Genomic DNA, 15,951 nt, shown 5'->3' with positions numbered 1-15,951 from the left:
AAAGACTCAACACGAAAAAACTATTAAAAACACAATATATGTCCAAATATTAAAGCATTATAATTATATAAACCCGTTCATTTCTCATTCAACCAAAATACCGTATGTTATTCTACCCATATGTCCTTAATTTTGTAATGCACCGTGCGCTTTAAACAGCTAACAACATTTGACGGTCCCTCCCTTACGTCATTGTTGCGGAAGTGAAAAGTCTACGTGGGAAAGAAAGGTTGGTGTGACCGTGTTTGAATACCAGCAGCACCTATGTCCAATCCAGGTTAACTCCTTCCTCCTCCCCGTCGAACCAGTCCTCCTCTCCGCCCCTTGGTAGGCAAATGGACGCGTAGAGAGCCGTAAGCCGGGGAGTATAAATGGGACCGAGAGCCGCTGACCGCCTGTAATGCTGCGCCGGGTGCGGCAGTCTTCTCTCCGGCAGGTGCTGTTTCTGATGGCCCGGAGACCAGGGCTGCTCTGCGGGTCTGTGCTGCTCGGAGTGCTGCTCGTACTGGCCGTCAAGTTCACATGCAGGTAACACACTTAGCTGCCTTAACATACACTTAGTTTATAGTGTGTTTTTGTGACCACCAGGCTAACATGAGGCAACCATAACTGACTGAACATGTGGGTTACTTCGCTCAGAGATACATGTTGTAGCATTGAAAAGTCGTAAATTAGCTACACCTAATTACAATGTAGCTACTTGTAAGTAATTAGGGTCTTCATAATGCTGTGGAGTTAATCTAATACTGGCGTGTACTGCTGGACAGGAGGATTAACTAATGCTATAATCACTTTAAACAGACAGTCCTTTTCCCAGGAGTCTATCATACCTTTAATTTCTTAGTTTTAATACGGGTTGAGCGTCGGTATTTGTACATGACTCTTAAGTCAACAGTGTTAACGTCATAACTCTGTAGTAAACAACACATGTATGTTCATGTGAGGCCAGCTGTGGAGGTGCAGCTGGGGAGACAGAAACTTGAACCAAATAACAAACAAATGATCTAAGACACATCCTGCTTCGCTGGTTGTGGGGGAAGAATGAGTATTGTAAACATTTAAGTCAGAAGTTCAAGTTGTTATTGAAGTACAAGTCAAACAAGTATTAGCAGCTAAAGAGGTGACAACAATAAGTCAAATCAATTATTTTGGTCAATCATTTGTCTTTATTAATCAGTATCTAGTTTCAGCTCTTCAAGTCAAAGGAGCGTTCCTTGTTAATCATTATAGTACAAAGAAGAATTATTTTTGGGTTCTGGACTGTTTCCTGAACAAAACATGAATTTATAATAATTGTTAGTTGCAGCCATAAACCAGTTGAGGTCTCCATGATCTGCAGCTGATCTTAAATATATTGTATACCCATTTATTGTAAACATAACTCCATCGCAAGTAATAATACATTTTGAAAGTGCTTGTGTTGTCTGATCAAAAGTCCAAAACCTAAATGGATTTAAATTACAACAATAAAGAAAGCTACCTGATAACTCGTGGTATGTTGGCTAAATAAATCCAATCCAATAAAGAGTTGTCAAACTTGTCAGTGATTCATTTTCTGTCCACTGACTTATTCATCGATTAACAATTCATAAGAGCACTGACTTAACAGCACATACTTTCCATCTTAACTTATCTTTGGATTGAATGCATATTGTATACGAATGATCACACATCCTGCCCGTCAACCCCAGAGGCGAAGTGCTTGGCTTGATAGAGGGAACCTAATTGTTTTGTATTTACATTGAACTCTGTCCTCCCTGTAGCCGTGCTAAGAATGTGGTGGCAGCAGCTCGGCCTCCGGTGCGGTTCTTCTCTGCCGAGGCCCCGATAGTGGATCTGTACTTGGGTCAGCTAGACCAGGTGAGAAACACACACACACACACACACACCGGAGTCAAGTGTTCCTGACATGTACTCCAATACATTTAGTAATATCTACTTGTTGAATGGATATGAGGACAGCCATAACAAGGGAGCAACATGATAAGGCTGCAGAGTACATACGGCTTACATGTAGTCTTCATTACATTTCCTGCGCGTGAATCTTACTCGAATGTTTCCTAATGTAGCTTTCACCTGACTGCTCCCCAACTCACATGCACATTAGTTTGCCATTGCCTTAAATAATAACGTGTCTGCATCTCGCTGAGTCGGCTAATAGTTTCTCAAAGTACTTTTTTTTAAATTGTATTTATTTGTTTTTTCCACATGTCAGTTATTTTAAAACAAGACATGTACACTTGTACTGGTTTTTTATTTGTTATAGCGCATGGTGGAAAGGAGTAGAGGGAAGACAATCTTAATTGACCTGCGCCTTCTTACAAAAAAATAACAAATAAATCAATCAAATGAAATAACCATTAAAAAGCAAAATAAAAGCAATATTCTTTCAGTCACAGTTGCTTACAAATACTGAAACATAAAACCAGAACACAGTCAACTTCATACGGTCTAAATACGCTTTCTTTATACTTTTTCTTAAATATAAAAAAATTCTTACAGCCCTTTAAATCATTCAGTAAAGAATTCCACTTCTTTACACCAAGAGGCACACATCTGCTTTAAAGTAGTACTTCAATTGTCAGTCCTTAATAATACTAATGCATTCATTGAGAACTACAACCTAGCAAAGTCAATAACTTATCAATAACCTTAACATCTCCTCTGCAGGTGGAGCGTCTCCGCAGCGTGGCGGAGGTTTCTCTGATCTTCTTCTATGCACCGTGGTGTGCTCACTCCATGGCTGCCAGGCAGGAAGTGCAGCAGGTGGCTAAGAAGCTCGCTAAACAGGTACAGGACACCTGAGGGGTCACAACGTGCACTCTGCATGGCACCATTCATTACAGCGCGTGTGTATGATCACTGATAAGGTAGCAGAACATGCGTTGTTATAGTGACATGCTTATGAGTTTAAAGAATACATGTACGAGAGTAAATATAGTTTTCAAAGACAACAGTAGTAATTGTAATGTTTTGAGAATAGTCTAAACACGCTGACTAAAGAGCAGCCGCAAAGAGCAGCTCAGTTATTGTGACGTTTATAGAAATCTGCTGAGTTATAAAGTCAAACCCATCTTTAAATTCAGTGTGAAAATCCTGTTTACTAGAATGTGTCTGACTGTTGGATGTTCCTCAGGCTCAGAGCTTAATGCTAATGTGTTATGTAAATGAGACTGAATACCGCCTGGACGGACGTATCTCTGACAATGCTCCACACTATATCTGTGCTATGGAAATAGTTGTTCCATCTCTTTCTCTCTCTCTAAACAAACACACACAGGTGCAGTTTCTAGCTGTTAACTGTTGGTGGAATCATGGGAAATGTAGGAAGCAAAATCGCTTCTATCAGTACCCGATCATCCACCTGTTTTATAGAAGGTAAGACGCTCTTCAGAGTTATCACTTTGACATTCTGGCTTCAATGAATAGGATTTCTGTGGTTTAAAAAATACATAATGACGTTTATAACGACACCAAATGAGTCATCTTATTGCTGACACTAGTGTTGCACGGTGTACCGATACTTGAAAGGTACCGCGATACCCTGCCATTAAAAACGGTACGATTCCTTCGTTTCATTAGTATCGGTACTTTAAGAATGACGGGGAAAAGTACTCCGGTGAGAAAGCGCTGTTTTAATAAGAGCCGTGTGTGTTCAGTGCTCTGCTTCCACTCCCTGCACTGCAGCCGTGCCTGCAGTCCCGCCCCTCTCAAGTACGTTCTAAGTCCCTCCCCTCTCAAGCACGTTCTAAGTCCCTCCCCTCTCAAGCACGTTCTAAGTCCCTCCCCTCTCAAGTACGTTCTAAGTCCCTCCCCTCTCAAGCACGTTCTAAGTCCCTCCCCTCTCAAGCACGTTCTAAGTCCCTCCCCTCTCAAGTACGTTCTAAGTCCCTCCCCTCTCAAGTACGTCTAAGTCCCTCCCCTCTCAAGCACGCTCTAAGTCCCTCCCCTCTCAAGCACGCTCTAAGTCCCTCCCCTCTCAAGCACGCTCTAAGTCCCTCCCCTCTCAAGCACGCTCTAAGTCCCTCCCCTCTCAAGCACGCTCTAAGTCCCTCCCCTCTCAAGCACGCTCTAAGTCCCTCCCCTCTCAAGCACGCTCTAAGTCCCTCCCCTCTCAAGCACGCTCTAAGTTCCCTCCCCTCTCAAGCACGCTCTAAGTCCCTCCCCTCTCAAGCACGCTCTAAGTCCCTCCCCTCTCAAGCACGCTCTAAGTCCCTCCCCTCTCAAGCACGCTCTAAGTCCCTCCCCTCTCAAGCACGCTCTAAGTCCCTCCCCTCTCAAGCACGTTCTAAGTCCCGCCCCTCTCAAGCACGTTCTAAGTCCCCTCCCCTCTCAAGCACGCTCTAAGTCCCTCCCCTCTCAAGCACGCTCTAAGTCCCTCCCCTCTCAAGCACGCTCTAAGTCCCTCCCCTCTCAAGCACGCTCTAAGTGCCCTCCCCTCTCAAGCACGCTCTAAGTCCCTCCCCTCTCAAGCACGCTCTAAGTCCCCTCCCCTCTCAAGCACGCTTCTAAGTCCCTCCCCTCTCAAGCACGCTCTAAGTCCCTCCCCTCTCAAGCACGCTCTAAGTCCCTCCCCTCTCAAGCACGCTCTAAGTCCCTCCCCTCTCAAGCACGCTCTAAGTCCCCTCCCCTCTCAAGGCACGCTCTAAGTCCCTCCCCTCTCAAGCACGCTCTAAGTCCCCTCCCCTCTCAAGCACGTTCTAAGTGCCTCCCCTCTCAAGCACGCTCTAAGTCCCTCCCCTCTCAAGCACGTTCTAAGTGCCTCCCCTCTCTTGACAAAAAAGACGCCAGAAGCAAAAAACTAAAAATGTGTTTATAGATGATGCTTAATTTTATTTAATACAAATTCTAGTCATTTATTTTATTTATTGTTCTCATTGTTTAAAAGTTTGTGTTATGGTTCTGGTGTGAAATAAAGCACAATAATTACATTTAAGACTGTTTCCCTTTTTTTAAGAAAAGTATCGATAAAGAATCGGAATCGCAATTCTTGACTTGGTATCGAAACCAAAATGTTTGCATCGTGAACACTAGCTGACACACTTTCTTACTTTCCCAACTTGACATCTTCACATTTCTAGTTCCATTCGGACACAAATCTAAAAATCTAAATACTTACATTTAAGAAGCAGGACCCAGTAAATGATTAGCATTTTGTCCTGAAAAGCAAGAAGCTTATATATTGTGCAGCATTGATCTCACTGTTTGTGATATTTAGGTGGATAATGTGTCCGTGTTTTCCCCTGGACTTTCACTACAGGTTTTTACCCATTCAATTCCTGTTTATTTGTTTACCAGGACAGTGCACACTAATCGACATTTCAGTTTCAGAGTTAGATAGTGAACTGCTTTTCATCTGTCACATGGCAATGATTAGAAATTGTTTATGCGTCTCGTCTCATGATCAGTTCACGTAGCAGACAACCTTAAAATCATTTGATTGGTACATTTGAGCTGTTGGTGTGAGATCATCTTATTGATCCACGATGTGCTTTGTCTTTGTGTTTCCTTGCTGCAGGTTTGGGCCTATAGAGTACAAGGGTCCGTATGTAGCTCCATATGTGGAGAGTTTTATCCTCCGAGTCATCACACCGCTCACTTACCTCCCGTCGAGAGACGCACTCAAAGAGTTTCTCTCCTATCACGAGGTACTGTTTGACTTCAGGCCATTTGATGGGAAGTCAGTTTGATCTTCACAGTGTGTGCAGTTACAGTTATGCAAGCTGCTCAAATAAGATCTGTGGATCAACCTTAGTGTTAAACTGTCTAAGGCTATATTTCAATATGATGTATTCTAATTGGCTGTCTCTTGTTTGTTTCCAGCCTCGAGTGGTGGGCTTCTTCCAGTTTAACTCCTCTCCTCAGCCCCCGGGGTACATCACGTATCTGTCCTCTGCCCTGCAGGCCCTGAAAAGGGGTAAGAGATGATGATCAGTCGGTACTGAAGATCGTAGAGTCGTATGTGTGCCAAGTATGTAGGATAGATATGGCTCGCTTTTGGAAAACGCATATGATTGAAAATAGCAGTAAGTAGTATATGGAATAACAGGGGGTCCGCGGGGTCTTAAAAAGTATTAAAAGTTGATAAATCAATTTAGCGAAATTGAAGGCTATTAAAATATTAAACGGCATTTTCCAAGGTATTACATTTTGTAGCTTGTTTTCAATAAGTATATACATTGTCCAAAGAGGTTGTATTCTACCGTCTGCCTGAATGTAATCATTGCGTAGGTGTGTAGTGTGATTCTGTGTAGTTTATTTCTGGCATCCCGTTGGGTTTGACGTCATCTGAACAGGACATCGCACGCTCACTGCTTGATAGCGTGTGAAGGTCCGTTTACGCCGGTTGTTAAGCAACATCGTTATGGGGAAATGCAAGTCTGCGTCCAAATGGTTGGAAGATAAGGAGGAAGGACAATCAATATTGCATATAGTAAATGTGAGGTAAAGTGTGTCGCCAAGGTAACCGGTTAGAACTGGAAGTGGCGATGAGGTCTTAAAATGTATGGAAAGGGTCTTAAAAGGAATTACATTTGACTTCAGGATTCCTGCATGTACCCTGGATAAGAAATGTCCAATCCAGTCCTCAGTCTCTATGTTTTTCCGGTGCAGATTTCCGTGGTGTTGTACGTTTCGGCGTTGTGACCAACAAGCAGGTGGCCGAGGCCATCTCTCTTAAAGAAGATGAATCAGTTTATCTCAACAGAAGATTTAACTCCTCATTGGTAAGCATTTGTCCCCAAGAAACTGGTGTTGGAATCATGAAATGCTGGTTACATTTGACTTTCATTTCGGATGAATGCTAACAATCCCGTTTGTTTTTTTCTTGCGTCAGATTTTCCCTCGAAGGGAACGCAACTTCACGTCAGAGGCCATATGTAGCTGGGTGTTTGAACACCGCGAGACCGTCCTCCAATGGCTGCAGCCTCCAGGAACTAAGTCCCGCCTCCTAGAGCACGAGCTGAGTAAAGGTCCGGCTCTGCTGCTGTTCATGCCGCACAACCCACTCGGGACCAAACCCAGTCCAATGCTGCAGCAGGTGAGCATCAAGAGAGACCTCGCATAGAGAGCGGACGTGATCTTAAGGCTGCCTTTCATACAACGGACCAAAGAATCCTTCTTCATTGTCTCAGGATGGATAGCCTCAGGTACAATTGAAAGGCCTCAGGTTTCAGTTGTACCTGAACAAAAGAAAGAAATATTTGAGACGGAAACTCATTCCTTTACTTCCTGTCAAAGGGCTCTGTTGTAGGTCTTTCATAGCTTTCTTTTTGTATATATCTATTATTCACTTACATAATATATATTTTATCTTATTATATATTTATCAGAATCAGAATACCTTGAATTGAAGAAAATGCTTATTTTTTGTCATTTTACAGATTGCATTATTATGTAAACAGATTAAATCGACTGTTTTTGAAAACTGCTATGTAATGAAACCTGTCTTACCTTAACCCAGATGCACGTACCAAGAACACCTGTTAAACACCTGCTCTATTCTTTTTTTTAAACAATATGTTTATTAATTTTTCATTCTTTTAAACAACAAGACACACCATACCTTACAAATACTTACGACAACAAAATATTAAAATAAAACAAATGATGTGAAAAACAGAGACAGAGACAAGACAGGACATCATTACAAAAATTAAATGAAATTGAAATATAAAATATATAATAAAAATAAGAGACATTAATGAAATGAAATTTAAAAATAAAATTGGGCAGTAGCAACATTATCCTAAAAAGTGTACATAGTCACAGCAGTTTTGAAGCTGCCAGGTCTTCCTGCCTCTGCCTCGCTATGCTCCCCCCACCACCCCACCACTACCCCAGCTTCCACCTGTAGGCTCGGGGATAGTTATCTAATCATCACTCAATGTTCTTTGTAAATCTGTGGAGTGATGAGGCCCGAGCCTAGACGTCAAACTTATGCTGCTTCTAATAAACATATTAAGAGTTGTCTGACTGAACTGTCTTTCCTTTGTCTTTCAGATTGCAGACATTGCTGTGCGTTATCATTCCTGTGACAACGCTAACCACTCCAGCTCAGAGGAAACCTTCCCCCCCCCACTCTTGCTGCCAGTCAGTCCCTCTCCCAGAGTTCAGTGCGAGTGTGTGTGAGGTTTGCCTCCGTCTGTCACCATCCAGCCTGAGCAGCTCCTCTGTGCGCTGCTCCTTCTCCTCCACCACTCAGGGAGGAGAAGTGTTCCAGTCTCATCTCCATCACTGCTGCCTCCACCGACTGCCTGCTGCGTCTCTGAACACCTCCGAGGGCTGCAGCCACTTCCTGAGCAGCTACAGCCCGTTCAGCCAATACAGTGCCTGCTGCAGAGAAGTAGAACCTCAGCTCAACCAATCACAAGCCAAAGAGGAGCAAGCAGCTCCCCTCCCACCTCCGTCTTCCCCCCTTGCTCCGTCCTCTCAGGAGGGGGGAGGCATCACAGGGCTGCGCTGTCACACCAACAGGACGCTCCGGTTCTACCTGCTGGACGTGGCTCTGAACTGGCCCCTGGCGGAGAGGCTGGGGGCCACGGGGAACAGAAGTGTTTCTCCTCACCAGGGGGCCGGGGCACAAGGAGACGGGTCGTTTGCAACCATTGTGCACCTGAAGGACGAGGTTCATTACGTTCTGCACCGCAGCCCAGCAGCCACGCTGACGGAGTCTCTGGGTGAGACCTGGAGAGTGTTTCAGCCCTATCAGACGGTCTTATGTGGTTTGGAACTGGTCAAACTAGTTTCTACAATGGTGGTTAGATCATGCATGAAGTCAAAATATATACCTGTTCCAAATGTCCACAATCAAAGGTGACGTTAAAAGCCGCTGTTATAGAGAGTTGTAAGGGGCAATGATTATTTAAATGAGGTTATAACTTTGCACTTCGATACTGTTTCTCTTTAAAAATATGTATAGTGTTGCTCTTAGCTGCATTTACGAAAGTGAAGAGTTTTTCTGTCCTGTTGATGGAGGACACAGATTAGTGTGTTGTTGCCTATCGCTCGGTGCAGAGAGTAGTGCACATTCTCCACATCATCAGACAAAGTAGACCGAAAGCATACACTGACATGTTTTGCATACGGTACAGGGGAAGGTCAACACGAAGAAGTGTGCAAGTCATTGGACAAAGGAAGTGTTGGCCTGTGGTGGCTCATTAATAGTATTAACATGTAGAAAGTTGATTGAACCATTCTGCATGTTCCTCCTGATCCGTCTGCAAACCCAATTTGCTTGTTTATTGATTAATCTAATCAACAAGACAATTTACTGCAGTAGAGACATTAGTAGTATTTCTCTTCTCGATGCACGTGAAAGTCGGTAAACTTTTTAAAGAAATAGTTGGATTACTAGAAGAGTCATTTGTTTGTCATACTTGAATATGACCTTGATAGTTATTCTCACTGTGTGTGTCTCCTATCTTTGTACAGAGGCCTTCATCAGGAACTTCAGCGCTCCACACAGCTTCCTGCAGAGACATCTGGTGGGAGAAGAGGACAGGAAAGTTGGGGAGGGGGAGACTCAGCATGCAGACACACAGCAGCCCCCCCCTCGCCGCCTCATCACTGAGCTGACCACCTCCTCCTTCCTGCCCGCAGTCATGGACGTGGAAAAGGTAAGAAGAAGTAGAAGTACTTCGGTCCTGAGATTAGCGCCTGCCGGCTCCACGGACCTGTCAGCTCCGCACAGCGCAAAATGCGTATATGAAGCGCTACGTCATGAACGTAAGAAATCTACCCTCGTGGGGCGCGCTCATGTGATTGGCTTAGAATTTAGGAGACATCTGATTGGCTATAGATAGAAAATATTACAAGTACGAATCGGGTGACCGTCAGGGGAGTCTCAAAAAACCCACACACGAATGCACAGCGATCCGTGCACAGAAAGCTGTTTGTGTTTGCAGGTTCAGAGGTTTTAAACGGAAAACAAATATGTGAGGATCAAAAATACATATGTAAAACTTTTTTTTGGATTGTATTTACATGTGTATGAAACGGAACACATTTGTGTGTGCATTGAAAAACACAAGTGTGGATCCTTATGTGTGTATTATGAGACTGTTCTGAGCCCATCGTATGGGCTCAGAACAGTCTCATAATACACACATGCACACAGAAGGATTCAAACTTGTATTTCCGGATCCACACTTGTGTTTTTCAATGCACACACAAATGTGTTCCGTTTCATATACATGTAAATACAATCCAAATACAGAAAAAAGTTTTACATATGTATTTTTGATCCTCACTTATTAGTTTCCTGTTTAAATCCTCTGAACCTGCAAACACAAACAGCTTTCTGTGCACGGATCGCTGTGCATTCGTGTGTGGGTTTTATGAGACTCCCCTGACGGTCAGCCGATTCGTACTTGTAATTGTTTCTATCTATAGCCAATCAGATGTCTCATTCATTCTAAGCCAATCACATGAGCGCGCCCCCACAAGGGTAAGATTACTTCATATACGCATTTTGCGCAGTCCGGTCAGCTCGCTAAACAGAGGGCGGAGCATCAGGTGATCATGCAGAGCAGCGTGTCTCAGTCAGACTCAGCAGCTGATCTGATCTCTCTCTCGCGTCCGGTTATACTTCACTCGCGTTTATCATATCGATCAGATCCAGCTCTCCTGATCGGCCTTTATAGAGAGCACCGATCAAACTATTAAGAGTGAATATCGGCCGATAATGACCGGCGGGGCTCCCCCCGTTAACAGGTCACTGTCTAGCACTGGCTTCGTAGTGCACTGATCGATTAGCTAACCTGTAGCTGCTCCCTCCATACTCACAACAACTTCATACAGACATAAATAAAGCAGCTGTATTCGCCATACATACATACATTTAAAACGGTGTACACAAGCATTCATCAATGGTTTGGAAAGTGGCGCTGTACCTTAATAATATAAAGGCTTGTATTTGCGTGCATTTCCTGTTCGGAAAGTGGCGCTGTACTGAGAGTGGAGGTGTCCTGAGATTAGCGCCTGCAGGCAGACCTGTCAGCTCCGGACTGCGCAAAATGCGTACATGAAGCGCTACGTCATCAACGCAATAAATCTACCCTCGTGGGGCACGCTCATGTGGTTGGCTTAGAATTGAGGAGACATCTGATTGGCTATAGATAGAAACAATTACAAGTACGAATCGGCTGACCGTCAGGGGAGTCTCAAAAAAACCCACACACGAATGCACAGCGATCTGTGCACAGAAAGCGGTTTGTGTTGCAGGTTCAGAGGTTTTAAACGGAAAACAAATATGTGAGGATCAAAAATACATATGTAAAACTTTTTTTTCTGTATTTGGATTTTATTTACATGTATATGAAATGGAATACATTTGTGTGTGCATTGAAAAACACAAGTGTGGATCCGGAAATACAAGTTTGAATCCTTTTGCGGATCATGAAATACAAGTGTGAATCCTTCTGTGCGCATGTGTGTATTATGAGACTGTTCTGAGCCCATAGATCTCAGGTAAAACCATTTTAATTCTGTATACCATTGGAACATTTGTAATAACAAATTCACTTTAGATCAATTTAATGAAGTTAATGGACTCGAGCTGTGGAGGAAAATAAAAATGTGTTTGTTTTTATGGAGGAAATGATATTGTGTGTGTGTGTGTGTGTGTGTGTGTTCTCGTGCAGGATGTGCTGCTGTTCTACTACACTCAGTGGTGTGGATTTTGCTCCGTTCTCAACCACGTCATCATCCAGCTGGCCCGGCTGTTACAGGGAAACGGCTCCATCACCGTGGCCAGGTACGTTCTGCTTTACGTTCCTCTGCAAACCTGTTCTGTTTTCATATGATTTGGTTTTCTGGTCCATTATTTCTAAAATACAATTCTCTGTGCAGGGTGAATGTTGCACGTAATGATCTTCCATGGGAGTTCATGGTGGATCACATCCCCTCCATTCTTCTCTTTCCTAAGTACAGGTAAGAAACACACATTGAGCTGCTAATGACAGTCTCATAATCAGCAAGTCAAAGAGGAACAACTTTTCCAGAATCCATTTATTTCTAAAGCCTTTTACATTGGATGACTTAAAAAAATGTTTGTCTCGTGTCAAAGTAAACATAATAACTTGGCCTAGGGGGATTGTGCATTTTTCACAACTTCAATGCTGTTTACTAGTTTAAAAGATGAACTTAACCCAATTGAAATAATGTACATTTAATGTGTATTTTATTATCTTACTGATTAGTGATTATCTTACTGATTAGTGATGGGTAATAATGTATTATTATGGACAACAAGAATTCAATGCAACCACTGACTGTTGGTATTTAAAACCGTTAATATTGTCTTATAATAAAACATTATATATTTGTTTCCCTGGCGCAAAAAGAGAAAAAATAACAATGACCAAAAAGCAGAAATCATTAGTTTCAGACATTGACATTTGACAAAAATAATTACAAAGTCATATTTTATTATTATTTATATAAGTGTAGTAGTATTTTACCACATGTTTATGCATTTCAGCCACATTGTTTTCACTATTTTCTCCCTGTTTCATTTCCAGTAAACCTAATACTGTGAAGTATCCCGACGACCTGCCCATCACGTTACCCAACATCCTTCACTTCCTGCTGCAGCACTCTGGCTCTGTGCAGTCTGCAGACAAACCGGGGTCAGCGTCCGGCGCTGCAGAGGGAGCAGAACAGAGCTCCGTCCTCAGATCAGAGTTTCTCTCTCTGCAGCGAGAGGTCCAGGCGCTGCGGCACGCCCGCCAACGCCTCTCCCAGCAGCTGGCGCAGCTGTGGCGAGACAACCGGCGGCTGACGTTTGACGCCATTACCCTCGAAGCCCAGAACTCAGATCTGCAGAGCGAGAGGCGGAGCTTGGAGGATCAGCACCGGGAGACGAGCCGGCAGCTGGGGGAGGCGGTGAGGAGGCTAGAAGAGCTGGTGGACGCGTCTGAAAACCTGCTGAACGAAAACACGCTGCTCAGAGTCCTGCTGAGGGCGCTGAAGGACAGCACGGAGACCGAAGAGCAGCAGGAGGAGGAGGTGAGGGACGAAGGAGAACAGAGGAGAAGCCACATGGCATCCTGACCGTAACGCTGCAGGGAAGAGACGCAGAGGAGAGAGGGCCAGGAGACGTGTGACCAGACCTCAGGTTATGAGCAGAATGAAGCCCTCAGGAGGAAGTCGTGTGAAACCCAAGGGGCATCGTGACGTGGTTCTGTGTCACAGATAAGAGAACATGAGGAGGACAGCGATGGTCTGTCAGAAGAGAAAGTGTGCTGCTGAGTCAGGACAGAAGTAAGGACACACTGGACTCCACATGTGTTTCGTTATGGATGAGGACAGTACTTTTAGAAATTGGTCCAGCATTGAGTCAGTGTGCAGCAACCGGCAGCTGCAGAACAATTTAGTAACGTGGGAGTTATGCACCGTCAATGTACTTCTACTTAACACTTGTTTTATAACCTGCAGGCTCAGCTTTGTATTCAAAGGGTCTGTTAACCTGTTGAGAAGGGTCAACAGAGAAATAAAACAGTTTTCTATCACTTTCTCTTGACCCCCCCCCCCCCATCCTGTTTGTTATTGTGAAGAAGTTGAATCGTTGGTTAAGAAAGGACTAACTGTGTTGGAGAACAGAGCGCTCTGCTGTGTTATCTCAAAGATGTTCATGGATCAACGTTAAGGCTAATGTTGACAATGTGGAAGAGGCCTAGCCCTCTGGTAAGATTTCAGAACATGACGCAATAACAAACAGACCAAGTCCAGGGTGAAGAAAACACTTTCCATGTTGTCAGACACTTGTAATGAAAATCAGAACCTATCAGCAGCAAAAACAAACGCTTAGTGGACGTGCATTTCCCGGCTGCAGCACTCTAACTTAATACTGGACCGGTTGTTGTTTAATTTTTCACTTTAATTTGACACCACAATATGGGGAAATGGGGTCTAGGTTGAAAAGTATAACGGAAACTAAAGGTGGGCGAGTAGCGATGCTAGAGAAAGCTCCAAGTTGCTGTAACGATGGTGGTCTTATATCCACTCGTAGGATCAATCTAATATGGGAACTCAGTGCCAACTGCTTGCAAATATGTATTATATATATATATTTATATATATTTCTGTTGAAGGGTGGAGATGTAATCTGAGTTAAATATACACAGACCAGCAGCCAAATTCTACAAACTCCCTGATTTACTTTGCATTTAAAACAATTACTAAAACAATGGCCACGTCTCAGAAAAAGAGCAGGGCTGGCAATAACAAGTTAAATCTGATATATATATATATATAAATATCAATCTATACAGCTTACATTAATTAATTCAGTATAATGACATTTCCCACAGGACTGATTCCATCAGTAGAACAACAGTCATGATATAATCAACTCTCTGTTTCTCTAATGTAACACAAAGTCTTCTTTGCGTTACTCGAGATGAATGTGACACTAAAGACTCGACACTTCAGAAGCCTACATATAAAAGACAGTAATGCATAGGAAGCTTCATGCATTGTAGTTCGACATGGTTCAGGGGGAAATGCAACGTAACCCCTGAAATGACTAATCAATAATGTGGAAAATTATATTATACAAAAAACTATCACTACAAACGGTTAACATGTAGAAGATTAAGTAGGGAATATTACGGAGGTCAATTTAAATGCCATTAACTTGCTAGCTGCTACACACAGAGACAATACCTTTTCCTTCAGTTCTTCTACTCACTACTTTCTGGTTGTTGTGTATAGTCTGGCTGCAGGGACAGAGGGCTGTTAATGAAGCTGATAATGATTTAATACTGAAGATGTGGCGCCTGCTAACCCATCTGTTGGTTAGCCTTAGAGCACTTGAAATGATTTGCAAAGACGTTCTTTTTTTTATTTGAAGGCGATATCGTTGTTTTGTTAAACTGATCTATTTTTACAGGAATCCTTGTGTCAATAAAACATATAATTTCTTTGTAACTATTCAGGTATTAAGAATGAGATGCTGCAATTGTTTACATGTGAAATATTGCACCTGTTTTTACTGATTAAAAAATAATCATCTTTCATCTAAAAGTCGTCCTGTTGTTGATATCTAGGAGTTAAGGTTTCGGCAAAAAAATCCAGCGTGAAAAAAATCGAAATCTCCTCTGCTCACATTATGTGATATTACATTCATGCATTTCTTTGTTTTATCAGTTGCTTCTGACTGAATACATAAGAAGCACTATGAAGTAAAGATTGCATCGATGTTCCTTCAGTAACGCGACACACTGTAGTGTATTTGAAATGTAAAGCATGCAAGCAAGCATGCATACATATACATTAATCTCAAAGGGAAACGAAGCTTTATTCCAAATGTTAGTTCAATCGGGAGAGACTTCATTTTGTTTAAAGAACATTTATTGACACATGCCATATGATACATGTTAAGTCTTTGGCGATCCTGAACTCGTATATCTAAAGGGGGAAATGCAGCCGTGAGTTTATAGGGAGCTGCGGAGTGAATGTATATCAGTCTTCCTGAAAGAACTTGCGCTGAGCTTCATTTCATTTCCATATGCAGTCCACATATTACCAGTTTAATTATGTATTGTATACTTTTACCAACTTTTACACATGTTGTGTTAACTTTTGACACTTTAAGTAAATGTTGCTAATAATACTTTAAATTCAGGACTTACTTGCAGTATTTTTAGACAATGCTATCTCTGCTTTTACTTCAGTAAAGAATAAATACTTATTTCACTACATATTAATCTGTATCGTAAAGGTCCCATGTCATGCTTTTCTGGTTATTACCCGTCCCCTCGTGTGTTATGTAGCTTTTTCTGCATGTAAACGGTCTGCAGAGTCACAAACCCTCAAAGTACACCCTGTAGCGAGTAAAACTCTAACACAGAAAATACCTGTCTATGCTGCCCCAGAACGCCTGGTTGGGGATTTCTCACTTTCCATTTTTTCCTTCCTGCGTACAGTGACGTGACCATACCCAAATGG

At 42.8% G+C, this 15,951-nt stretch overlaps 1 protein-coding gene across 1 annotated transcript; it reads left to right on the top strand.

The window, feature by feature from the left end:
• Nucleotides 1-204: 204 nt before the first annotated feature.
• Nucleotides 205-15,027, top strand: txndc11 (thioredoxin domain containing 11). The gene is given in 14 exon segments (XM_034196764.1): nt 205-528; nt 1,764-1,860; nt 2,671-2,790; nt 3,281-3,378; nt 5,519-5,648; nt 5,824-5,917; nt 6,613-6,725; nt 6,836-7,039; nt 8,002-8,075; nt 8,077-8,678; nt 9,433-9,617; nt 11,643-11,755; nt 11,851-11,931; nt 12,522-15,027. Coding segments are annotated over 14 exon segments (2,571 nt in total). The 5' UTR covers nt 205-400; the 3' UTR covers nt 13,054-15,027.
• The last annotated feature ends 924 nt before the right edge of the window (nt 15,028-15,951 follow it).

The sequence above is a fragment of the Gymnodraco acuticeps genome, unplaced genomic scaffold (assembly GCF_902827175.1).
Source record: "Gymnodraco acuticeps unplaced genomic scaffold, fGymAcu1.1, whole genome shotgun sequence".
In the NCBI taxonomy this organism is placed as follows: domain Eukaryota; kingdom Metazoa; phylum Chordata; class Actinopteri; order Perciformes; family Bathydraconidae; genus Gymnodraco; species Gymnodraco acuticeps.
The sequence above is the reverse complement of the archived record's forward strand: the minus strand, read 5'-3'. Positions and strand labels throughout refer to the sequence as shown.